The sequence below is a fragment of the Protopterus annectens genome, chromosome 8.part0, assembly GCF_019279795.1.
Source record: "Protopterus annectens isolate FY-2018-M chromosome 8.part0, PAN1.0, whole genome shotgun sequence".
Classification (NCBI taxonomy): domain Eukaryota; kingdom Metazoa; phylum Chordata; order Ceratodontiformes; family Protopteridae; genus Protopterus; species Protopterus annectens.
The window spans coordinates 1,018,745,078-1,018,771,563 of NC_056741.1; the positions used below are offsets into that span (position 1 = coordinate 1,018,745,078).

At 39.7% G+C, this 26,486-nt stretch overlaps 1 protein-coding gene across 1 annotated transcript in view; it reads left to right on the plus strand.

Annotated features, from left to right (window-relative positions):
• LOC122809199 (alpha-tectorin-like) overlaps positions 1-26,486 on the plus strand; it is a 1,556,410-nt gene that overhangs the window by 1,502,915 nt on the left and 27,009 nt on the right. The window contains exon 22 of the mRNA XM_044080507.1: positions 21,937-22,099. Coding sequence (XP_043936442.1) covers positions 21,937-22,099 — 163 coding nt within the window. The remainder of the gene's footprint in view (positions 1-21,936; positions 22,100-26,486) is intronic.

Here is a 26,486-nt window from a genome sequence, read left to right on the forward strand (position 1 = left end):
TACTATTTCTGTGGTGAACTCCAATTCTTCTCTCATCATAGACTGTGCCTGGGGTGGTACAACCTCTGTGGGGTTTTCTTCATTTAGAAGCTGCTGGAAATACTCCTTCCATCTGCCTTTGATGTCCTGTGGACTGGTGAGCAGGTTGTTGCTGGTATGTTTTATGAAGCGTGCCTCTTTATCTTTCTGTCTTTACCTTGCAACCTGATATAGTTTCATTGTGACACCTACTCAGTCTCTCTCCAGAAGCTGGTAATAAGAACAGGGCATCAGAGGCACTCTACAGTAGAGTGCACCTGATACCCCTTTCTTTGCTATAGAAATTCCTATCTTAGCCTCTTTGTTAGCCAACCACTATTCCTTCCTAGCCTGGTCCGTCTATTCTACCTCACACTTTTTCTTGCACTCTATCTTTCTTTTGATGACGTTCTGGACTTCCGCATTCCACCACCAGCTTTCTTTATGCACCTTATTTCCATACTTGTCTGTGCCACATATCTGTTCTGCAGTCCTCACGCATGCTGTTTTCATATGTGCTGCCATTCTTCTTCAACTCCACCTAGTTTCTCCTCTTCTTGGGATGCTAGAGCCCTGAGTAATTCCTTGAACTGTTGTAATCTCTCTCCAGTCAACTTCCAGGTCTTCAGCCTGGTCTATGTTGGCCTTAGAGCCTTCTCTGACCACCGGTTGCAGCTGATTTTGGCAACCAGTGGTTTATCTGTGGGACACATAATGCTACCACACCACTGAATCAAACACATAAACACACAAAGACATACTCAGAGGCTCTGAGTAAAAACTTACCTAAACAGCAGAGGCCTCCAAAGCAGACACCCAAACAACTGCTACCTCAAGACACCCCACAAGCAACACATAAACCACAAAATCAGTGTGCAAAGCAGTCACAGCCCTTAAGGCCAAATACAACACCAAACATACTTGTCATAGGTGACTCCATAGTCAGACACACTGACGTCCCACTCACCAGGCTGATCAAGGAGAGGGTCACAGTAAGCTGCCTATCGGGCACTAGAATCCGCCACATAACACAAGCACTCGGGTCACTCCACGGCAAGTACAAATATGACACAGTCATTGTCCATGCTGGTGTGAACAACCTGAGACGCACCTCCCTGGACTACATGAAAAGAGACAGAGGAGCTCTCTAATTATGTAGCCCAGGCAGGTATGACCCTGACCCTGAGCAGTATCCTTCCTTCACCAAGAATGATGCCACAATATAGAGACAAGATGATCAGCTTTAACAATTGGCTTAATGTCTGGTGTCATTCAAAGGGGATCCAGTGTCTGTCTGCCTGGGATGACATGCTTGACAAGCCACGCTGCTTCGCAAGGGATGGCTTGCAACTGTCACCCCTGGGATTCCGGATATTGGCTAAGGCTCTTGCCACCCCCATAGTGCCTTTTTTAGGCAAGGCTCAAATTCTAAACCTACCACCCTAGAAATGAAAAATGGGAAGAAACTGAGGGTAATGCTGTTCAATGCCAGAAGTTTAAATCTCAAAATGCACGCACTCGAGGCCCTTCTCAGTATGGAGAACATTGATGTCTGTGCTGTAACTGAAACCTGGTTCAAGGCTCCTGAGAGAACCCCGGCACTATTAGGTTTTACCTCATATCATGTGTTCCGGCCCCAAAACCCGGACCACACCACAAAAGGAGGGGGTGTATCCATATTCATAAAGGATACCCACACCTCAAGGTTGGTGGCAACGCACAAAGCTTTGGAAACCATCCAGGTGCAACTAACCATAGGCAAAACTGCTCTACAAATTGTAGCATGCTACAGGCCACCCTCTCAAACTCAGGAACCCCACACAGCCTTCCTGAAGACACTGGAGGGTATAAATGTATCTCCAAACACCATCATATTGGGTGACTTCAACTACCCGAATATAGACTGGGAACATTACTCAAGCACTAACTTTCTAGCCCAACAGTTCCTGGAGTTCATAAATTCAAATGCCATGGAACAGCTAGTCACTGTTCCCACAAGAGGAGAAAATATACTAGATCTCATTATCACAAACATGGGGACAAAATGCTCCACACCGGAAGTATATCCCTCATTGGTGAGATCTGATCATAAACTAATTTCACTGGAAATCCACATCCCGCCCCCACCCCAAACAAAAAAGACCACAGTGAAGAACTTCTCTAAAGCAAACTTCACACTACTCAAGACTGGTGTGGTATCCTTCAAGGCCTCTGAGCCAGTGGAAACCACAACCCAAGCTGCGGAAGCCCTTACAAATGCCTTCTATGAACACCTCCAGGACTGCATGGATCAGGCAATCCCAAATAAAACCAAGACTCTTTCCACAAAGGGCAAACGTCCAGTCTGGTGGACCCCAGCCATTAACAAACTTTACAATAAGAGGAAAAAGATATTACATGATAGAGCAAAATCCATAAAAGGGAAGCCACCCCTGATCATTATTAGTAAAAAAATACGAGCACTCATAAAATCAACTAAGGCCAATTTTGAGAGAAAAATTGCCATGGATTCAAAGGACAATCATAAGGCCTTTTTCAGCTATGTTAGGAACCTGGGTGGAAACTCCCAGATATGCTCAGAATTAGTCCAAAATGATACAAAAATCACTGAACCCACAGACATTGCCAACATACTGGCAGACAGGTTCAGTGCAATCTTCACCCCCCTCTCCCCCCTAAAGGAGAGATAACTATCCCAGCGGAGTGTAGCCTCCCAGACATCTCAAATGTGCAGGTGAAAGCTGCTCTCTCTAAAGCTAAAAACACAGCATCAATGGGACCGGATGGTGTCCCCAGCTGTGTGCTACATGAGCTAAATGAGGAATTAAACCCACACATAAGGCAGCTGTTTAATCTCAGCCTTACCACAGGATACGTACCCAAGGAGTTGCGTACGGCAACTGTGGTCCCACTCCACAAAAGCGGTGCCTCTACGGACCCTGGTAATTACCGCCCCATAAGCTTAACAAGTCTAGTCTGCAAAGCTATGGAGAGGATCATAATGGAGCTCATAAACAAAGATATAGGGGACTTGCAGACATTGGACCCGACCCAGTTTGGCTTCGTCAAGGGCAGATCATGCCTTTTGAACTTGGTCGACTTCTTCGAAGCAGTCACCAAGGCCATTGATGAGGGAAAGGCAGTCCATACAGCCTACCTTGACCTTGCAAAGGCTTTCGACACAATATCCCACTCGGGTATTGTAGAAAAACTTACCAGCTTAAATGTAAACCCATATGTCACAAGATGGGTTGCAAACTGCCTTAAGGACAGAACCCACAGGGTTAGAGTTGCTGGCGCTATGTCAGACTCAAAGCCGGTCACAAGTGGTGTCCCACAGGGCTCGGTCCTTGGCCCCCTATTGTTCGGCATCTACTTCTCAGAAGTACAGGCCAACATGGGAGGACTTTGGCTGACAAAGTTTGCAGACGACTGCAAACTGGGCGCCATAGTGGAAAGTGCATCAGACACGGATGTCCTTCAGAAGGGACTCACGGAAACAGATAGCTGGTGCCAGAGCCATGGCCTGAAGTTAAACGCTGAAAAATGTATAGTCATACCCTTCCAGAAAAACAAGATAACCCCAAGCTACCATATAGGTGGCAATCCACTAAGCACAAAAGAGGTTATCAGGGACCTGGGGACCCAGGTTGACAGTGGCCTTTCTTTTGACACTCACGTTGTTAAAGTGGTTAGAAAGACCTTCTACATTGCCCACCTAATCATGAAGGGATTCACATCCAGATCTAGTGAGGTCATTGTTCCCCTGTACTCTTCACTTATCAGACCAATGATCGAGTACAATGCCCCATTTGGGATGTATCTCACCCGACATCTGCAGCAATTGGAGAGACCCCAAAAGTTCCTCACCAAAAGGATAAAGGGACTCCAAAATCTGTCATATGCTGCCAGATTGAAGAAACTCCAGCTCTATTCAGTCGCATACTGTCTGCTCAGAGGTGACATGTGCCTGACATACAAGGCCATGTCCAACCCGGAATTAATGGACATGCTCCACCTCAAAAAATCCAAATCCACCAAAACCACTGGAGCAAGCGACTTAAACCTTAGCACGAATATAAATAGGACGTGCTGGAGGGATAGATTTATCACTCAGAGACTCCCTATGCTGTGGAATAAAATCCCGGTCCATGTGAGGCAGAGCACCTCGCTGTCTCTGTTCAAGAGAAATCTTGACCTGTGGATGGGAGATCGTAGGTTTACCCCGGGAATCATCTCTGTGTCACTGCTGGACAGAGGCACAACAAACTAATGGCCACAGTATTTTTTCATATAAGGGATGGCGTAAGCCACAAAACTTTGGGCTAGGCTTATAAATGCCTTAGGGCAGATAGCCTAGTATAAACCTATGAACCTATGAACCTATGAACAACTATTTCACTGGGGATGACTTTGCAATCACTTATTCTACCCCAGGGCCTTTTCCTTACAAGGATGAAGTTTACCTGAGTTGCATGTTGCCCACTCTTGTATGTGATCCTGTGACTGTCTCCCTTTCTGAATCATGTGTTGGCTACTATCAAGTCATTTGCCAGACAGAAGTCTAGAAAGACCTCTTCTTCTTTCTTCCTATTGTCTTACCCATGTGGACCACAGGTAGTCCTCAGATCCTGTTCTATCTGTCCTGATATGTGCATTCAGGTCACCCATTATCAACATCAATTCCCGTGGTCTTGTTCTGTCTAGTAAGTCTTGCAACTGGATCTAAATGTACTCTTCTCTTCACTATCACATCCCTGCTGTGGTGCATAGGCTGAAATTATAAATACTGTCATATCATTAGACTTGAGTCTGATTCCCACTAATTCTAATGATAACTTTCACTGCCTTCCGAAGCCTCTCTCTCTCTCTCTCACCACAATTCCCACACCATTTCTAGCCTGTCCTCCTCCTGAATAGTAGACTCTGGATTCCAGGCCAAGTGACTTTGCTGCACTGTTCTTCCATCTTGTCTCTTGGATACATAGGATGTCCAGGCTCCTCCGTACCATTATATTATCCACTTCCAAGCTCCTTCCTGTCAGTGAACCTACACAGAGTGTTGCAATTCTTAATTCATGTTTGACACGTTGATTGGTTTTAGTCCCAGCTTTCGCTTAACAGAGCCATCCCAGGGAGCCCAGACTGGGCAATTGGACACCAACCAGCCAGTAGTTTATTGACCCAGGGCTTCTGGGTTTTATGGTAGGCACACACTGGCCAATAGGGGCACATACACCCCTCCCACGATTAGCATGAGTCCCTGCTGTAGGTCGAAGTAGGCCGGGTCCTCAACCCACTTATCAAAGGCAATATCCATGCCCATTTGGAGACATTAGTAAGCATGACCGAATCACCTACAGTCATATTTTATACTGTCAAGTGACTAACCCTGCCACAATGCACAGTCCTTGATCCTTGTTCTCCTACCTTGAAGATACTGCCCACTACAGTAGATGCCCTAAGTGGTTGGTCTGTACAACACTTCCCCCTATAGGGCACCATGTAGAATCTGTTCTGCTGCCAACACCACCATTTATTGGTGAGTTTTAAATGGAAATGCTCAGCATGCTTTTCAGAGGTGAGATGAACCCCACAGAGACACAGGGAGAACATGCAAACTCCAAACAGGCATTGGCTGGAAGTCAGGATGAAGCCTTGTATCTTGTGCATGGGGGGAGAAGACCTTAACCATTATGTCATCTGGTCATTAATGTATACCAGTGATCATTTGAATCACATTTAAATATTGTAGTATGGGTTACATATCACAGGAGTACATAGTTCTGGCACATTATAGGTGTTGAGTGGCCCATAATAATGCAAATATAGGTCAGGTCAAACATGAATGCAGTGATGATGCTATGCTGCTTTTCTACAAAAAGATTGGCAGCTGTATGTTGGGGCCACAGAAGGACAGCTGCCTGTGTGTGTGTGTGTGTGTGTGTGCGTATATGAGTGTAAACTTGTGTATCTACATGTGCATGTTAGATGTTTGTGCACATGCATGCACGCATGTGCGCGGACACACACACACGCGCACACACACACATGTGTTTGTTATAGTGGTGATTGTTGAATCACAGACATTGCTTCTATTTGTTTTGATTTGCCACAGTTGATTTCGCATTGCCATTAAGTTGCTGTAACTAGATATTACAGTTCTAGTGCTGTAGGCAAACATGATACACTGGCTAGCTGGTTTGTAATCAGTGTAGTTGTCTTATTTATGCTGCACAGCTAATTTGCATATGTACTGCAGTCTACATACCACATGCCTATCTGGTATGCAGCGACATATCTTTGTCATAGCCATGATGCACAGTTGTTTCTGATTTGGAAACTGGCATTTCCCATGGATTATTATGTGCACCATCTATTACTCATTTGTTAACTGGCTAAGCCCAATAGGCATAGGTGTTTGTTTTCATGTTTAAACCAGGAACTATACCTGATTAAGAAATTTTCACATGTAAATAGAAATCAAGTGAATGAATCAATTCCATCATTATAGCATGTGGTTTGCTAGTAACTCGGAGCCTGATCCCTTTAAACTAAACTGCTAAGCAAATATAATGAAACTTTTCTGACTGAAAAATGGACCAAGATCATGGCAGTGGAAGCACAAAATAATTTAGACCACCAGAGTTCACATCACTAAACCCCATCCTTTCTTGAGACATCTAATGATATAACTTCTAAAGACTGAGAATACCATATGGTACTACTTTAAGATTTGTTACTGAGTCACAATTTTTTTCATAATTGCAAAGTAAATGAAATGTCTTTGCAGTTCTTACTGACTTCCAGAGTTACATATTTACTGGGATAGTGTACATTTAAGTTGCATAAAATCAGCTACCTTGTGCATTTAGATCGTTGTGTTCAAAAAAAAATATGCATGTAGTGAAATTAATGTATTTGTCAGCACTGGTGTCCATTTTATCATAAACCATTTACCCTAATATTGAAAAAGAGCCTTACTTCTCACACTGATTGCTGAAAGCAGGTTTATCAAATAGCACAACAGTGAGAAAATGTGATTTACAGGCAGTTATGGCCACATTAAGGAACGCCACATCTCTGAATTTTGGGATTCAGAAAGCCTTTGTATTATGCCCATCACGTTAGGAAAGGCTGCCACCCCACCCCCCACCCCCCGCAAACACACACACGGACACACATTTTAATAAGCTGGTATTGCATTTGCTGTAGCCCTCTGTGTGTGGTCTAAACTATATACATATGTGTATATATATATATATATATATATATATACATGTGTGTGTGTCTGTGTGTGTGTGTGTGTAGGTGTAGATGTATATATACATATATATATTTATATGTGTGTGTATGTATATATGCACATGTGTGTGCATATTCAGTCACCCACCCACCTACCCACACGCATTCATGTAGCTTTATTCATGCTGCTATAGACACCACACACACGAACAGTCATCTACAACTCATTTTCACTCCATATTAGTGAACGGGTGAGGGGCATGTTTTTAGAGTATATCCTTTTTCATCCCAGAGTACACTTGCTCAGCCAAGCAAAACAGGAGCTGTAGACATTTTCTGGGGAGATCACATAGTTATGTAGCATTGACCACTTCTTCCAGACTGCCAGTTTAGCATGCAGCTTCACCCACGAGATTGATCTTCATGCTAAGGCCACCATGGAAGGAAAGCCTCAATGGTAGAGCAGTCTGTAAATCAGAAAAGCTTATTGCAATTTGAAAACCTTCTATGTTAAAACTGCTGCATAATGCTAAGCCTTTCTGAATTCCAAGGTTAGTCTGAGTGACATTATGTTTTGTTTGTTTCTTTGTATTATACAGAAAATGTTATATTAGTGACAGCTTTTTGAGTTTTTAAAAACAGCTATTTTTCTTGATTTATGTAAGTTAGACAATACATGGTTTATACTTTAAAGGATGATCTTTAACTAGATCATCTGGTGTCCTGGATGGTGCCCTTGGTGGTGAACCCCAACCCCCCCCCCCCCAAAAAAAAGACATCCTTGGGAGTGGAGGGTAAAAGAAAAAAAAAGTCATTGGAAGATCTGTCATTGCTTCTAATTTTGGGCCTTTTTCTCTTGGACCTCCTCTGAAAATGGACCTGCGCCCAGTTGGATTATCCCGGTAAACAAAAGTCAAATAAATAAGTAAAATTAACATATTATATATATATATATATATATATATATATATATATATATATATATATATATATATATATATATATATATATATATATATAAATGATGTTGACAAGGTGTTAGCTGTCAAGCCATTGCAACCAACCCACTGAAAGCTCAACTCAGTAAACTACTGACATTTCAAACACACACACGCACATGCGCGCGCACACACACACACACACACACACACACACACACACACACACACACACACACACACAAACACATTTTCCTTACAAGACAATGTTGCAGCATTTTTGCAGGGGGGTCTGTACCCTGGCACCAACTTAAATACACAAACTTCATAGCCGCACAAACATAGGTTAGTATACAGCTCCACAAATTGAATAGTTTGCAATTAGCACAGCTTGTATTGACAAAGCTGTCATTTAAGCAATTTAGTTATGAAGCATTTCCTTATCATTTTAATGATTACAAGTCAGCTTAAATATAATCAAGCATTTGATACACTGACTTATTCTGTCTTTCTGTCTCTCTTTGTCTATGTATGTATGTGTGTGTGTGTGTGTTGATCTCTCTGTCTCTTTCTCTCACAGTTGACGTTCTTACATTCACTGCTGCAGTATTCTTAACATTCAGCATTCCTTGCTGTGGAAGCCTGTCATCCGGTCAGTATAACAAAGACCTCCTGTTGCATTTAAAGGTATGCCTGAATGTTACTGAAATGCTACTTGCATAAAGATGACATTCAGACTTACCATAAACAGAAGTTCTTTGCCACTAGTCTGAATGTGTCTTTTCACCATTGGTATGTTTACCTGTGTCCGTTTTGGCAGTTGAATGCAATTTCATTCTGCATTGATTACCTACAGCTTTTTGCAGGGCAGAGAAGTGGCCCTTTGGGTTTTTTGTTTTCTCTTGCTTTTTTGTGCTCCTTGGGGTGAATGTGATCCAGGAAGGGTAAATGCCAGTGTGAGAGGCAAATTCCCCATAAAGACTGCCATGATAAATGTCTTTTTTGTCTATGAACATCTTAGGACCATATGGCTTGTTGTATTTGCCAGGCATTCATTCCTAAAACTCTTTCCTGTAGACTTTCTTCCCTTTTCTTGTATCTTGACAACTAGCATCTTAAGCTTCTTACTATAGATACAATGGATGGAATCTCCCACCCCGAGGGTCAGCCGTTAGGGAAGAAAAAGGCACGATTGAAATCTTCCAATGTCCAGCCTCTGCCAGGTGTTTCTCCCAAGGCTGTTGCAACCTCAGAGGCTCACCTGGCTGTGTTGCTGGATTCCTCTACTGAGACCGTGTTGGGGACCGGTGAGGTTCCAGCTGCCAACATGTCTGATGAGACTTTACAGGCATCTGTCTCTTACTTTCAAGGGGGACCACAATTGTTTTTTTTTTGAGGGGCTTTTTAGGGAAACTTCTCAGATTTTAGTTGGGGATGGAGTTCCTATTATGGTTCTCTACTACTATCCTGGGTCTGAGTCTTCTCAGTTTTTTGATAGAGACATTTCCTTAAAAAAGAAATAAAAACGTAAACATGTTTATTCTGCTCCTAGGGATCCTCAAAGTGAATGGCAGACTTTCACTCAGGGGCTATTTTTTGCTTTAATGTCTTTAAAGCCTCCTCAAGGGGTTTCAGTTCGTTTTGCTCCTTGGTCCTCTACTCCCCTTAAAAGGCCTAGAGAACAGGATTCTTCTGGGACCGAGTCGGATTCTGATGACAAATCCCGGACTTATTCTACTCAGATTTCTTCTTCTTTGGACTATGGGTCAGAGGAGGAGGAATCTATTAATCCTGGTGCTTCATTTGAGGAAATTTCCTTTGGCGACACTCTCTCTAGGATGATGGGTTTTTTTTAAGTGGGATTGTGCGCAGGTCCCTGATATCCATAGGAGGTACCATGAGTTGCTACAGTTGGAGTCTCCTAAACCTGCAGCTATTCTTCCTGTGTTGGCTGCTTTGCTGGATGTTTTTTTCCAGTGCCTATCATGCGCCTGATTCTTCACTCCCTGCTCCCAAGAAGCCTGATAGGTTTTATAGGGTGCCTGAGGATTGTTTCTTTTTGTATAAATGACCTGCTGCTGACCCTTCTGTGGTCTTTATAGGCTCTGATTAGCCATCTCAGTTGGTTCCTTCACCCAAGTTATTGCCTTCTGACAAAGATAGCAGAACTATGGAATGCCTGGGTAAGAAGGGTTACACTTCTTGATACCCTAGGTTTTAAGGCTATTAATTATCAGACCCACGTGTCTAAGTATGTGTTGGCTCTTCTTTCTCTGGCCTTATAACTTATTTCTGATGTTCCTGAGTCTGAGATTAAAACTTCTGTTCTTTCCCTGCTAAGGACTTCCTCTCAAGTCATTCGTTATTCTATTAAATGTGATTATGATGTGGCAGATGCCTCTTCCTGGGCTGCTATTTTTGGTTCAGTTATGAGGAGATATTCTTGGCTTAGGCTCTAGCCTCTACCTGATGATATTAAAGCTAAGTTGATGGATGCTCCCCTGGATACTCAACTTTTGTTTGTTGAAACTGCTGCTGGTTTGTTTAAGTCCCTTCAGGATAATAGTAAGGCTTTACAGGAGCTTAAACATGTTTTTGTTTCTCCTGTTCTTAAATTTCAGAGAAACTATCCCACTAAGCCTGCCTTTGTTTGTAGGCATTTCTGCCCTTCTTCTAAGGGCAAGAAGAGTGGCAAACGGGCTATTCCTGCTAAGGCTACTCAGTTTTCAGGGTTTTTGAAGCCTTCCTTTCCAGACAAGTCAGGAGTTGTATGACTATCCATCTCTTCCCAGTCACATTCCCCTTTCACTTCGCCTTTCTTTTTCTCTTCTTAATTGGCTTCAGATCACTCAAGAATCTTGGGTTCTGCCGATCATTCATCAGGGGTACTTCATGTTGTGGAAATCCTGCCCTTCTTTTATGGGCATTCCTCAACCTCTTCAGGAACAACTTCCCTTTTTCCCAGAGGTTCTTCAACCTCTCATGACTCATGGTACTATTCAAGAGGTGCCTGTGTCAGGGAAAGGGTTCTATTTTAGACTGTTTCTAGTGCTGAGAAAAGAGGGCACTTGGAGACCTATTCTAGACCTGTCTCATCTAAACTCCTTTTTAAAAGTGCCTTCCTTGTCTGTTCAGATGCTATTTCCTCTCTCGGTCCCTCAGGCCTATATGGTGTCTGTGGATCTCGAGGATGCGTATCTCCATCTTCCAATTCATCCTCTTTTCAGGAAGTTTTTACATCTTTCTGTTTCTTCCTGGCATTTTCAGTTCCCTACTTTGCCCTTTGGGTGTTCATCAAATGCCTTGCTCCTGTGATTGCTTTTTGCAGACTTCACAGGGTCCAAATATTTCCTTACTTAGATGATCTGTTGATTCAGGCACCCTCTCCAGAGACTCTTTTGCAAAATCTTCATTTTACCATTTCTCTTCTTCAGAGCCTGGGGTTCACAATGCATTTTACAAAGTCTTCTCTGACTCCTTCTCAGGATCATGTTTTTCTGGGTTGCAAGACTCAGTCGGTGCCAATGATTGCATCCCTGCCCCCTCTGAAGACATTAACTCTCATTTCTTTATTGCACTCTTCTTACTACCAGGGAATTTCTGAGAGCTCAGGGCTACATGGCATCCACCATTCCGACGCTCCCTCTAGCCAAACTTTACTTAAAAATTTTCAATGGTTTCTGAAGTAAGTGTGGCTTCAACATGCACATCCTCTAGACATTGTAGTTCCTCTTCTTCCTTGTCTCAGACAGAAACTTCACTACTGGATTCAGCAGTTGTCTCTGAATCCAGGGATCCCTTTTCATCTCTCTCTTCCCTCTCGGGAATTGTTCACAGACACTTCAAACATGGGTTTGGGGTGACTTTTGGCTCCCTAAAAGTGCAGAGGATCTGGTCACCTTGCCAGCAGAGGGAGCGCATCAGTGTCAAAGATATGAGATCTCTACTGCTGGCCCTTCAGGCCTTTCATCCTCTTTTCTTTCCAGGGCCTCTCAAGGTCTTCACAGACAATACCACAGTGATGTGGTATATCAACAAACAGGGAGGAATGAGTTCCTACCTTCTTTCCGGTTGGCACTTCTGGTATGGGATCCTGCTGTCAAGTATCAATTGACTTTTCAGGTAGTTTATATCCCTTCCAGTCAGAACATTATGGCGGACACTCTCAGCAGGTCCTTAACTCAGTCCCATAAATGGATGCTTCACAGGGATATGTTTATGGATATTATTCACCAGTGGGGTACTCCTCACATGGATCTTTTTGATCCCCTCTGAATAGACATCTTCTTCTGTTTTGTACCATAGTCCCAGGTCCTCTGGTATGGAAGGTGGACACCCTGTCTTTCTCTTGGAAGGTAATGTTTCTTTATGCATTCCTTCTCCTTCCGCTCATTCTGAAAGTCCTGTTCAAAATTCAACAGTATGTTCCCAAAATCTTGTTGGTGACTTCCTTTTGCAGTGACAGCACTGGTTCCCTCTACTTCTGCAGCTAACCAGGGGCAATCATCACAAGTTACCTCACAGGGTGGATATGCTCACATCAGACAAGGGATCTCTCATCCATCCCCACCTGTCCATGCTTCAACTGACATTGTGGGTGATAGGATTTTGATTCCTCTTATACACCTTTTTTTCTGAGGATATGGTGCAAGTCATTCAGGAGGCCTGGAAACCTTCTACTAGGAAATCCTACTTATCCAAATAGAAGAGGTTTTGTATTTGGTGTCTGTATTGTAACCTGAACTCACTTACTGTGGATTTCTTTGGTTCTCATATTTGTGTGAGTTGCTCAATGCTCGTTTGGCCTATTCTTCTGTTAAGGACCACTTATCAGCCATCTCTGCTTGTCTGCCTTTATCTCCTCCTTTAGCTTCTAGATATGAGGTCAAACAATTTCTCAAAGGTGTCCTTAATATTAGACCTCCCAGGAAGACTGTTATTCCTCCCTGGGATCTCGATTTTGTTTTGGAGACGTTGACTCAGGCTCATTTTGTTTCAGCTGCATGTTCTGTTATTAGGTCTTACTTCTCCAAGATGGGTGTCTGAGTTGCAGGCCCTTATGTCCTTATGCACTAATCCCTCTTTTATGCCTAAGGTGGTTAATGAGCTTTCCCTTAATCAGTCTATTGATCTGGTTACTTTTTTCCCCGTCTCCACAGTCTGACAGTGAGAGGGTGCAGCATAGTTTGGATGTACATAGGCAACTCAGAATTTATTTGGATCAGACTAAAGTTATTCAAAAATCAGATCAGCTGTTTGTTTCTTTTTGTCCTATATCTTTGGGTCTAGCTGTATCAAAGCAAACTATTTCTTCTTGGATTTCTAAGGCTTTGCCCTTTTGTTATACCCTTCAAAGCAAGAGCCTTTATTCTTCAGTCAAGGCTCATTCTACTAGAGCGGTGGCTTCTTCTAGTGCTTTTTTCAAGGGCTTAGATACTAATTCTATTCTTGAAGCAGCTACCTGGTCTTCTGTGCATACCTTTACTAAGCACTACAAGTTGGATGGTATCTCTAGAGCTAGGGTGAGTTTCACTAATGCCGTTCTCCATGACTTCTTAGGGGACTCTTCCTCTTCTCCTTCCCCCTCCCAGTTTCCTCTTGAGCTTTGGCACTCTCCAGAATGTTAAGAATACTGCAGCAGTGAATGTAAGGACATAGTACAGTTGTGTAAAATCCTACCATAACTGTAGATGTCTTTGCCTTCACTGCTACAGTATTCGCTCCCTCCATCCCCCCTAGTCCTTTCCTTCCTGACTGTACAGCTTACCTCCTGGGTTCCTTGGACTAGTGTTCCTACCAAGGAAATCAGTTCTGTTTATGGCAAGTCTGAACATCACTTTTATGCCCTATGGTACACAAGGAACATTTGAGTGAAGTTCAGTTGTACCTTTAAATGCAACAGGAAGTCTTTGGTATATTGGCCGGTTAATGGACTTGCATGACAGGGAATCCCAAATGTTAAGAATACTGCAGCAGTGAAGGCAAGAACATCTACCATTACGGTAAGATGTTACACAACTGTACTTTTCCCCCTTTCTGTTAGTCGGATCTGGCAAAGCTTTTTTTAAGGATTTTACTCACTCCAAAATGCTTTGTGTTTCTCCTGCTGACCGTCCTTCCTTCTGTTCTGTTTCTGTAGCATCCTGTCTGCTTCTGATCTAGTTGCGTATATTCATCCCACTTCTCTTTTGCTATATATTTTTTACTTTCTTTCTTTATCATTATCATTTTTTCTTCAATCTTATAAAGTAAACGTATAGTGCAATTTAAATGGTGTTTACAAAAAGGCCCTGCAGTTTGCAGCTAATACTAATTTCTTATCTGGTAATTGCAAAGATGGCACCCCCCCCATCTCCAACTTCCTTTTGCTCTTTAGGCTATATATATTTATTTGCAGCTTTTCATCCCAGCATTTGACAGGCTGTATAGCATATCAACATGCTGAAACACATACCATTCAGACATACAATCATGGTGCTGCCAAGTCATTTAAAACTGCAGGACGTCATTGCAATCTTACTGACTACATTTTCCCACTAAAACCTAACAATTACATTATGCTCTGGGTTATTCTTTTTGTAGTATTCATTGCAATGTACAACACTCTTTTGTTATCACTGCAGTACCTAGCAAAGTATAATTGCCTTTCAGTTTCTTGGATGTACTTTCAAAGAACTTGCACAACTCTTTCACTTTCACTGCACATGCATGTTAATTTGTTTACTCCTTTTTGAGACAATTTTAAGTAATGATCCTTCTTATAAGAACTCGGATATTAAATGATAGTAAAATCATAGCATCAGAATGTTTTTGATTGATATAAAGGGCCCAAGAGGAAGGTTCATCTTTACCTTTGCAAAGTAAGGACACAAAAGAAAATATTTAGGTGTTCAGATATTAAATTTGTGAAAGTGACATCACATGACAGGAATAAGCATTTAACAAAGATGTACAGCACAAATGTAAAAGTAAGACCAAAAAATGAATCAACAAAATGCATAATTTGTCCCAAAATCTTGCTAGAGTTAAGATACACATTAAAGAAATACTAACTTACATTTGTGCCTATAGGCACACAACTGCAGATATATGTCAGAAGCATTCCTGATTCAAAGATTTATAACTGACTCCTTCCCATGAGAATGACATAGTATGTGAGTGCATTATTTTGAATTTAATGCCACATTGAATTCATAGTTGTATTCAATGGCACAATGCCAGTTCTTTCTCTTGGTAACTCCTTTGGCAAATTTGCAGATATGTTTAAGCTGTAGCCAAGCCATTCAGAAAAAGTCTGTTTTTAGCTGTCAGTAACGCACAAAAATGTCTGCTACACTCAATAATGTTATATATACAAGTCTAGGTGGTTGCTTCTAAATAGGAGGGAAGGACAAAGCCTTATGGATTCTATCAATAACATATTGAAGTTCTTGTATGTTGGTCTGTATTGGAGAAACAAAAAGCAAGTTAAAAAAGACTTCACAAACGCAGTAGGAGCATTCATAATTATGTGAAATATATTCCGATTGCAGTTTATTTTAAAGATGTTCATTATCATGATATTGAAAGATTGTCTGCTACTGTTCTTTGTCAAATTAATAAGAATATAAGGGATGATAATGTAATAAAAATAAACTGATAATGAAATTTAACACTTTAAGACCTAAATGTTTAAATATTGTTTTTTAATTTGAGAGCGTAGTTTAATTTATTTTAATTGATTTAATTGATCTACTAAATTTAGTTTAATTAATTGTTGGTTGTTTTATTAATGTTTTAGAATGTTAAATAAGGTGCTTTATTTTTTAAACAAGAAACTTGTTTTTGAACTATCACTACGACATAGGCAATCACACATTTATATAAATGAAAAACTATATTGATATTTTTTTCAGTTGCAAACACTATACATCACGTATGATCTTCTATATGGTCATTGCCCATCTAAAATTACATATCTCATTCAATTTCTTCCTTCTCTTAAACCTCTTCCATCCTCCAAGCATTATTCTGCATATATTGTTCCCACATTTCCCCATTTTTTTCTATGCAATTTGCTCCTACCCCTTTCTAATAATCCCACTTCCAATTCTTTTATCTCTGTTACTATATTCACTACTTTTGTACGGTTGGTTTAGAGTTTGGTTTCCATTTTCTAATAATTGTGTTTTTTTGGCAGCCACCATAATTAAAATCAACAAAGCCTTACTATGTCTAGGCTGTTCTGATTCTGTGTCGCATCTCAAAAATTAATTTAGTTAGTTACACCAATTTGCAATTTCTGGCAGCGTAGTCTGCAGGGAATTTTTAAAGTCTGCCAACTCGTAACACTCCCAAATATATCTTCTTAATTTCCTCTTTCTTCCCTATCACACTTCCAACACTTGCAATCTACCTAAGGAAAAAAATTAGAATCTGCTTGGGATATAAAAATACTTATGCTGACACATCTAAGCAAAATCTTTTAGACTTTGTTGCATATTTCCGAGACATACATATATCCTCCCATTATTTCTTAGTGAATTGCTTATCCAATCTCTCTTCCCAATCCTTTCTAGCCACCTCTGATTGATTCCTATAGTTAACATGCAATATTTTATATGCCCTACTTATTATCCCTTTTTAACAGCAGCTTCTGTTCTAGACTCTACTAAAAACTCTACCAGTGCTGGGCTTTCACTTAGGATTTCCCTATCCCTTTCGCTTAAACTCTAATATCAGTCCTTGACAGGGAAAGCAGTCTCTAGCCTGCAATCTAAATGTATTCTTCGCCTCTTCCCATTCTATTACATTTCCCTCTCTGATCATTTGCTACCAATACCTTGGTTCCTTTGACAGTTTTCTCCAGTAAATTTTAGCCCCTCTTGCCTAGTCAGTGTAACCCCAATTGCAGTCATTCCTATCAGCAGAATTTCCTTTCTCCATTCCTGTGTTGGCTTAATTATTGTCCCGTCCCCCCTTAAATGACCACACTATACACAAAAAGACATTTGACAACCTTTATTAAACTTAGAAAATTGTGCTAAAAAAGGTTGTGCTACTATGTATTCTGGAAAGAACATGAGTTTGAATTTTCAAATGGGGTCAGCAAAAACAATTTTCAGAAGAAAACAAATTTTTTTTGAGACGAGGGATTAATACTACTGCAGAAATGCGTGTAATCAAAACAAAATCGTAGGAGAGCAACAGGAGAACAAAGACAGCACACAGATGCAGACCCAACCAAGAATCAAACCAACCCAGAATCAAACTGCAGGGACCTGCTATGTGAGGCAACAATACTACCCACTGCACCATCAACCTGCAAGGAATTAAACATTCAGAAACCTGAAGGCTGAAATTCAAATGCCTGTCAATTTTATCATGACAGAACAAAAACATTTTCAGCAGAGATGTTGGGATTAATACTGCAGACACACCAGCTTTGTACAATGGCAGGGCACCAGAGCAAACAGGACACACAGCAGGAGGAGATAAAGACAGAAGCCACCCCAACCAGAAAAAACCATACCAACCATCACTACAATATCACTGCACCATATCATCAACAACCCAAAAAACTGCATTCAAAAACCTGTCAGAAAAACAAGTCTGAAATTCAAATGCCTGTCAATTTTTTTTGCAAAAACAGCAGAACAATTTGGAAAAGAGGCGGGATTAAAACTGCAGAACACATCACCAGCAAATCTCCACACACTGGGAGCAAATCCCACCAGACCACAAACACACCCAACCCCAACCAGAAGCCACCCCAGAAAGAACCAAGAACCAAAACAGCAACAATGCAACTAATCAAGCATCCCACCACACTACAAATTATGCAGGGTGAATTCACTTTCAATGAGTCTCACGTTCAGAATTTTAGAATAAATTTGGTTCACAAAACCAACAATTTTATCAAACCAATTCAAGACGGGCAGCAGTAAAATGGCAAATCACCGCACATGGAGGGGATGCACAAACCACACAGAAGCCACCCACACCACACAGCCACAGAAACCAATGGCTGTGAGGCAACAATCGAAACCTGCACCAAGGCAGCTTAAAGACCACTGCACCATTCAGAAACCATGAGTCTGAAATTCAAAAACCCTTCAAAATTAAAAAATTCAAAAATTCAATTTTATTTTTTTTTTTTAATTAATCAGATTTGACTGAGACATTTTTGAATAAAATAAACAAATTTGGAAACCCCAGCCAAGAATTGCAGATGTAAACCTGGAGGGCACAAGGGGCACATGCACAAAAACACAAACACACACACAGGAGAAAGAAAGCCAACAAACCCAGCTAAGAATGAAGACCAATCAAAAAAGAAACCCTAGCGTAGCAGTTGCAACAACACACCTACTACTCAAGCATAACAACATTTACAAACCACATTTACAAACCACAGATATTATAGATTTAACAGATGATCAATAATATGAGGTAAAAACTGGAATTTTTTCTACAAAGTACACACCCTAGAACTCAAGTCTTTAACTCACCACATTACAGGGTACAGGGTTCACTGCACACACCCACACACACATAAGCCACACACCATACACTTAAACTGTATTATATAATGAACTATGTACACAAAAACCAACATTAATTAACTTCTTCAGCAATGATGATCTCCGGGCAGCGTCACCACTCACCTGGATGAACTTTACCTCAAGGCAGCGTACCAACTCACCCTGATACCTTCTCCACCGGGGCAATGTACCTACTCACCCACATAAAGAGGCAGCGTGCCTACTCACCTCACACCATACCAAAACCATAAACCAATACAGCTTCTTTAGAGGGGGAACAGAAGAGGACAATCCTGTCCCTCTTCTCCGCCTCAAATTGCCCACATCTTCCATCCATATATAAAAGAGGAGGGTGGGAGGGCCACAAACTCACGCCAAATGTGCCTACTTCCTCTAATCCCAAACCCTTAGTACTGTCAGAAGTCCCACCTACTCCTACCTCACTTCCTTTTACATCTCCATCTCTCCTTAACCCTTTCACCACCACAAACCCACTATCCTAACCAACTGCAATCCTTACCTTCCTTTCTACCACTATAGCCTCCCCACTCCCCTTTACTCCCTTACTCAAGGGACCGGGACAACTTAGTTTGTCCCAAACTGCATTTAGCATGCTTTCTGCTACCTTACAAATGTAATATTCTGAATAGTTATTGTTATTCTGTGTAAGGATCTGCATCCATAATCCCTGTCTCTCCTTATTTCCTGAGCCCCTCCCCCATTTCAGCATCATCATTCCTTTCCCCTTTTAATTATAGCTTTCTGTTTTTGCTATGTATAGGAGCCTAACTGTGTAGCTGTAAAATACCACTTCAAATCATTGCCAGTGTGATTGCTAAGAATGCGTTGGCAGCAATGCCTTTCTTTGTGTTCGTGTTATGACAGAATCGATATATATTTAAGTTCAAGGGGCCTGGGTGGGTTGTCACCTTTTTATAATGACTTGATTTCTCAAGAAGCTGTGTTCAGTGAGTTTTTTCTTGGTGACCTTTAATTCAGTGTCTCAGAGGAAGCAGCACTTAAGCCCCGATTCCAAAAGAACTGGTCTCAGTATAAGTGACTACTTATACTGAAAGCAGACTAAGAGCAGATGATTTGGGATCTGGTCCCCATAGTAAGCCTGTTTACAAATAAACCTTAAACTGAAGTAAGTAATTTACACTAAGAGTAGGTTTTTGGAATCACAAGAGATTTACACTGAAAGCAACTCTTTTTGAATCTGGCCTTTTGTCCTTCCCTATACACCTGATTATTAGATTATTGTTTCTTTATCTTCCTTGTCAGGAAAATAAGATATATTTTATAGACTGTGTTATAATTTCTAGCTAATTTACACTTGGCATCCTTTCATTATGGCAGTTTTCCAAGTTGCACACCTTCTTCTCCTATTCTTAAAAATACAATTATTAGCTTTGAAGTGAGGTTTTAATTTCTTAATTTCCTGCAAATTAACAATTGAAGTAAACAAGGGAAAGCTTTTTAATGCACTCACATCCATGATGTAAAATATTATAGAGTTAGCTTGGTATCCCTTAAGCTAGCTTTGAGGTGTATTGGATGCATGCAGATCAGAACTGCAAAGAATGCCATCTGTCATCATTTTTTATATCGCTCTTGGCAATAATGTACATGCTTAGGTAGCATTACCAGTGCAAGCAATACAATATAATTTATTTAATTCGCTGAAAACAATGAAAACCTTGGAGATTCAAATTATTTTCTTTTGCTGCCTCAGAAGCTGTGCATATCTTTTGTTTTTCACCATTTTCAATGTGTGCAAATGCTGCAGCTTAGCGTGTTAACTGCAGCATAAGTACATCACACCCACAACAATAAGTCTTCCTGAGAGGACACACGTGTGGCTTTTGTTATAGAAAGTAGTATTCTGAAGGTCTTTTTGATGCCATGTTTATGTTTATTACTTGCCTCAATCCCTGCTAGTTACGGTTACAGGCACATAGAAGCTTGATTAAAGAAATAGCACTATAGCCCATGTGAAACCCCCAAAAGCATCTGTATGTAATCATACTCTTTGCACATGCTGAATTACCAAGTTTTGTACTTTAGAATTACACTGGAGCCAGTTGCTAAGTGGTGCTGTGCAGACCACCATACTGATGACTGTTCACACCAGCATCACCTTGCTAACTTCATAGTTGCATTTATTTATTTATTTGACATTTGATTACCTAGAAAGCCTGACTGGGTTCAGGAACCCATTTTCAACAGAGGCCTGTGGAGAAAAGCTCCAGAGGTGAGACATGTTATATGAATACGTGTAAAAAATAAATATTAATACAAAAGTCAAGGCAATAAAAGTATAAAATAAACATGGGAAGAACAAAATGAAAAACAAGTTGCAAGTAGAAAACAAGTACAATAATTATTATAGGAGAAACATAGACTATAAAACAATAGTTATATGTTAAGGGAAGTAAACAGTGAAATAACAAGTGGAAGAAAACAGGGTAAGGATGAGAAAGGGATTTAGACAAGTGCATTAACTGGGTAAGGAATTAGGGGAAATATAACAGCAGAAGGAAGGAGCTACAGTGAGATAAAGAAAGTAGTTGGGTTGTGAAAGGAGTGGGCAATGATGTTATCAGACAGAAATGTAGGCATATTACAGATGGCATCTGGAGAACTGAAAGGTGGAAAGGGGAAAAAGAAGGAAGTAAGGGTGGAGAAGACTGCTTTTGTGTAGTTATAACTGGAAAGATAGTTTATGAAGAAGGATGTGGTGTCAAGTATTCCTTTCAAGTTTTGTTTAAATGCGGGGAAGTAGATGTTTGATCTAATGCTTATGAGAAGGGATCTTTAGAAAAGCAAAGAATAAAAATTATTTGTTCAGAATATGGTTTCTAGTCTTGTGCATCTGGTTACTAGGTGGCTAATAATAATCAGGCTAACAAAATCATAATTACTGCATCATCGAAAATTCCTGTTTTAGAAGAGAAGAAATAGGAATTCAAGGAATAATCTTCATAATTAAACATACTGGGTGGAAAAACAACTGCTCTGTTTTAATGTGCTTATCGTGTGCCTTCAATAAAAAATGCAACTATAAAAGGCATATGCATTAAATTAATTATTTGAGGACGTTTTTCATCACATCATTGCTTTTGTACTTTACAGATACCTGAAATGTATTTTCCATCATGTACAAATTATGCTTGCATTTAGATATTATTCTGTGTTTTATTTTAAATTAGGTGCCCAAATCCAAAGGACAGCACCACTAATATTTACGAAGATGGTGTTTCACCAGTCGGAAGGTTTTCCTTTGGTGCATTTACATTTATGGGGAACGCAAAGCAATTCTATCTTCACTGCAGAATTCAGCTTTGTAATATGCAGAAAACATCCTGCAATTCAGTAAGTCACTATCAATTCTATTACCTTCCACTGCTTTTTTTGAAATGTCTGTATTGCTCAAATGAATTCTTGTTGTTTGAATTTTGTTCCAGAAAATAGGAAATTTAGAATATTAAATAGAATATATGCGATACCATAACTAGATTAAGGATTTAAAAGACAGATACAAGTAAGCATGTTGACTTTTGCTTGTTATATGAAAAATACACACTCTTAGGCTGATGCCATTATGCCTGGGACAGATGCCCATCTGTGTTTCATATGACTGGTGTTTGACTAGGGGTGCCAGCACTGTAGGTGCCAGGCAGGGCTAGGGATAATTAGAAAGGTGTCACATACTTCCCTCTCCCCAGTGGGTGGGAAGGTGTGGTTATATGCACTTAGGGGCGTACTAACATCCCGGAGGAGAATGAGAAGCTCACAACTCCTGCCTCAGAACACAGGCATGCCTTGAGCAAACAGCCATGGCAGAAATGAGGGCTGTCCTCTGCTGACATTCCATTACACACTCAACAGGACTATGTGATAATGGTGTCCCCTCCCAGATGACGTTTGACCTAGTGAGAGGGGAAAATATGCCAATTTGCCTTGGAGGGGTGATGATCAACAGACAGTAGGAACAAAGAGTGCAAAAAAATGAACATTTGAATTTTAATAATATTGCTTTACAGGTTATTTGCATCACATATGTATGCCCTGATGAAATGTAGTGATAAATTAACAGATGCTGTGATAATTTTGAAACATAACAGAACTATAAGCACGTTTCCCAAACTTGAAAACTGCCTAAGACAAAGTTCTGAATCCTTTGGCACATACAGTCTCTGTTACTACACTAATGAATTACTCTACAGGTGTGTCACTTTTCTGCTCCATTTCAAGAATGATTTTGTTTATTAATTATGGATCTCTGATAACATTTTTTTCATTATTGATTAAGATTTTTTTTTAGTTATTAAGCAGTGTGTTCAGATTTCTACAACAGACATGGAGTCTGCATTAACTGACATTCTTGCTGTACCTACCACTCCATTTGAATTTTACCTTGTCAGTATGAACACCAGATCTGTCATTCATAAATCACAAGTAGGTGAACAAATAGATCTTTATTGAAAATTAAGCTAAATAAAATATTTGGGACATATGTCCAAAATACTGGTTTTGTTAAAGCATTAATTTTAATTGTTTTAAGTGAACAGAGATTGTTCTTTCTGGTTATTAAAATTAATTCAGTGAATACTATAACTTTTACTGCTGGTGTATTCATTAGGAGTTTGTGTTCAGCCCTTACAGTGCATTTTTGGGTTCATACTTCTGGTTATCAGTTACAGCTTTAGACAAATGCCTTTAGTGTTGCTTTTCTGTTCCTCTTTGGTTCAAGAAAAAAGCATATTTTCTGCCACCACAACTTTATCTTAGAGAGTCTTTTATGATGAGATAATTAAAATTATGTTGTGAGTGATGTAGGAAGGGAGGATGCCTATATCTTGTTGTTGTTGTTTGTCTTTCGGGCTTTTTCCTGGTAAGGGGTCGCCACAGCGGAACTCTTGTCCCCTAATGATTGGCAGTAGATTTTTACGAAACGCCGAGGTGCCAGCTCGACGCCCAACCTTCAACTAAGGCACGCCCATATCTTGTGAAAGAGTAATATCCTGTATTGTCAAGCACAGAGTGACCATTTCACTGCATGCTTTTAAAGAATTACTGTCTTATAAAGTGAAAAGCCACAAGAATAAAATGCACAACTGTACCCCCTAGTAAATGCTCAGTTTGCGTTTTAGTGGTATCCGTCATACTATAATTTTTGAATCTCAGCTTTTCACTTCCGAATGAACTGGGTGCCTACTTTGGAAAGACAAAAAATATTTCTTCTTACTGGTTATATAGATGAAAGCCAATGTTCTTTCTCTGCTTCCCATTTCATACCCCACTGCAGTATGAATTTCAGCATATGACAGCATTGCTACTTGCTGTTCCCTTCTTCCGCTTTTGTCATTCATGGGAAAATCTATGATCTTCCTGAAGTTCTGCAATTGCTGTCACTGGTATCATCTGTGAGTGCTTACGTTGTATTTACATTCACATTATGGGAAGGAAATGCCTTGTCTGAGAATATCTATCGTTAGTATTAACCTGTTATCCATTCATCCCTCACCAGCTGGTGTCTCTTTCACCACATTGCTTCATTTTTTTTAAATATTCCCACAGTTCATAGTTCTTTTTCCACTCTTTTTTGGTTTAACTTAACATTTTTATGCCTTTGCCATCTCATTTTGACATATTTAAACCACTGTTTGCTTCATTATCTCCATCTCTGACTAATTATTTCAGATTGAACATAAACAAAGCCACATTGTTATTAAACAACCCAGAATCTTCTCAAACTAATCCAGCATGTGCACCTCTCTGTTTTAATACTCACAGTTTGTGTTTTCTTACCTCCCAACTATAACATAGTACTGTCAACTGATACAAATCATTTAAAACTCAAACATAAAAGGAAAACTTAATAAAAAATACTTTAATCGATAGGTATAAACCCTTCACTGAATTTTCAATCTTAATTCTTCAGAGTAGTACAGTGCATGCATATATTATGTCAGTGTCACTGGAAGGAAACGTATCACATCATCACAAACAAATAAGTGTAAATGACTTACCTGATCCAAACAAATATGTACAAATTATATCACTCTAACAAAAATAACAAACTAAGCTAGATTTTCATCACAAAGAAGATAAAAAAAAAAAAACTTTCCAATAGATTTAGTAGAAAACAAGCTCCATAGATTACAATGACAAAATATAATGTATACTCAGGGGGGATAAAGTAAAGAAATTAAACAAATAAATGCAGAACATAAACACACAACACCACAGACAAGTAAACAAAATCCTAAAATAATGCAGACTAAGATAATATTAACATATATTTAATTCACTATAGTGTTACAAAGGGGAAACTATGAGTTAGCAAATGCAGTAAAAAATTATAATACACAACAGTAATATATGCAAATGCATTATGTTTAGTAAGACATAAAAGTTAATATGTAGCAACATATAACAACAAAAAAGCCAACAACCCATACCAATACTTAATTAAAACAATCAACTAAAAGAAATTACTATATACAACACCCCTTCACAAAAAAATCATACATGGCTACTAAATAAATATTCTACACAATTGTGTAGAAAGGTTTACAATTTATACAAAATAAAGTGGTAAAAACATTCAGAGAGATAGAACAAGGAATATATTCATAATGGTAGAATAACTGAATAAATAAAAAAAAATTACAGAAATAAGTAACTGGTAAATAGTCCTATAACTGAAAAATGCAAATAGTGGTCTCTTGTCAAAATTCATAACAAAAAAGCGGGTCTACTTTGTTTCGTTGAATCTCATTTGATTGAATTTTATTTCACCCCAACCACTTCACTGAAAACTCAAATTACTGAAAATTAATTTCACTGAACTGCAGTTAGTATATGGCACTGTGTAGAGTACTGTAAGGCAAGTAAAAAGTATATGCCCTTTTCCCCACTGTAGTGCGATCTTGGAGTTAGTATATATAGTTAGGGGGTGTTAGTCTCCCAGTTAGTTTGAGTACATATTGTCTTCTGGAGAGAGTTAGTCATTGGTGTTGTAACTATGCTGTGGCCCCCACATCCCCCAACTATATATACTAACTCCAGGATCACACCACAGTGGGGAAAAGGGCATATACCTTTTACTTGCTTACAGTACTCTGTACAGTGCCATATATACTAAATGCAGTTCAGTGAAATGAGATTCAGTAATATGTGTTTTTAGCGAAGTGACTGAGGTGAAATGAAATTCAGTGAAATGAGATTCAACAAAACAAAGTAGACCCCAAAAAAGCAACATAAAGGAGACAATGCAGCAGTTAATCATAAGGATCTATTAAAACATTTTTCTATATGTTTAATAATTAAGCTCTGCACTCTTTTTTTTGGTTTCCTAATGAAACTCCTTTAACTTCAATTTTGATCCACAGAATGCTAACACTGAAAAGTACAAAGTCATGAAATGCATACTAAGACTGAAAGTGCAACATCTTAGAGTACACATGAAACTTCAAATTACAAGAATCTCAGTACTTACAAATAGTCGACTTTTGGGGAGGCATGATACCCACGTCAGAAAGGTGCAAGCCTACAAAAATACAAAGAAGCATCAATGCAGGTATAACATATTAAAAGCTGCTAAAATGATTACAGCATTCAGTACATAACATTCATAGCTGACATTCACAATTATGAATTTTGTAGTTGTAGCACACAGCCCAAAAAAAGGGAATGACATCCACCAAAAAGAATGAACTAAATAAGTAAAAAACTAAATAAATAAACATAACTA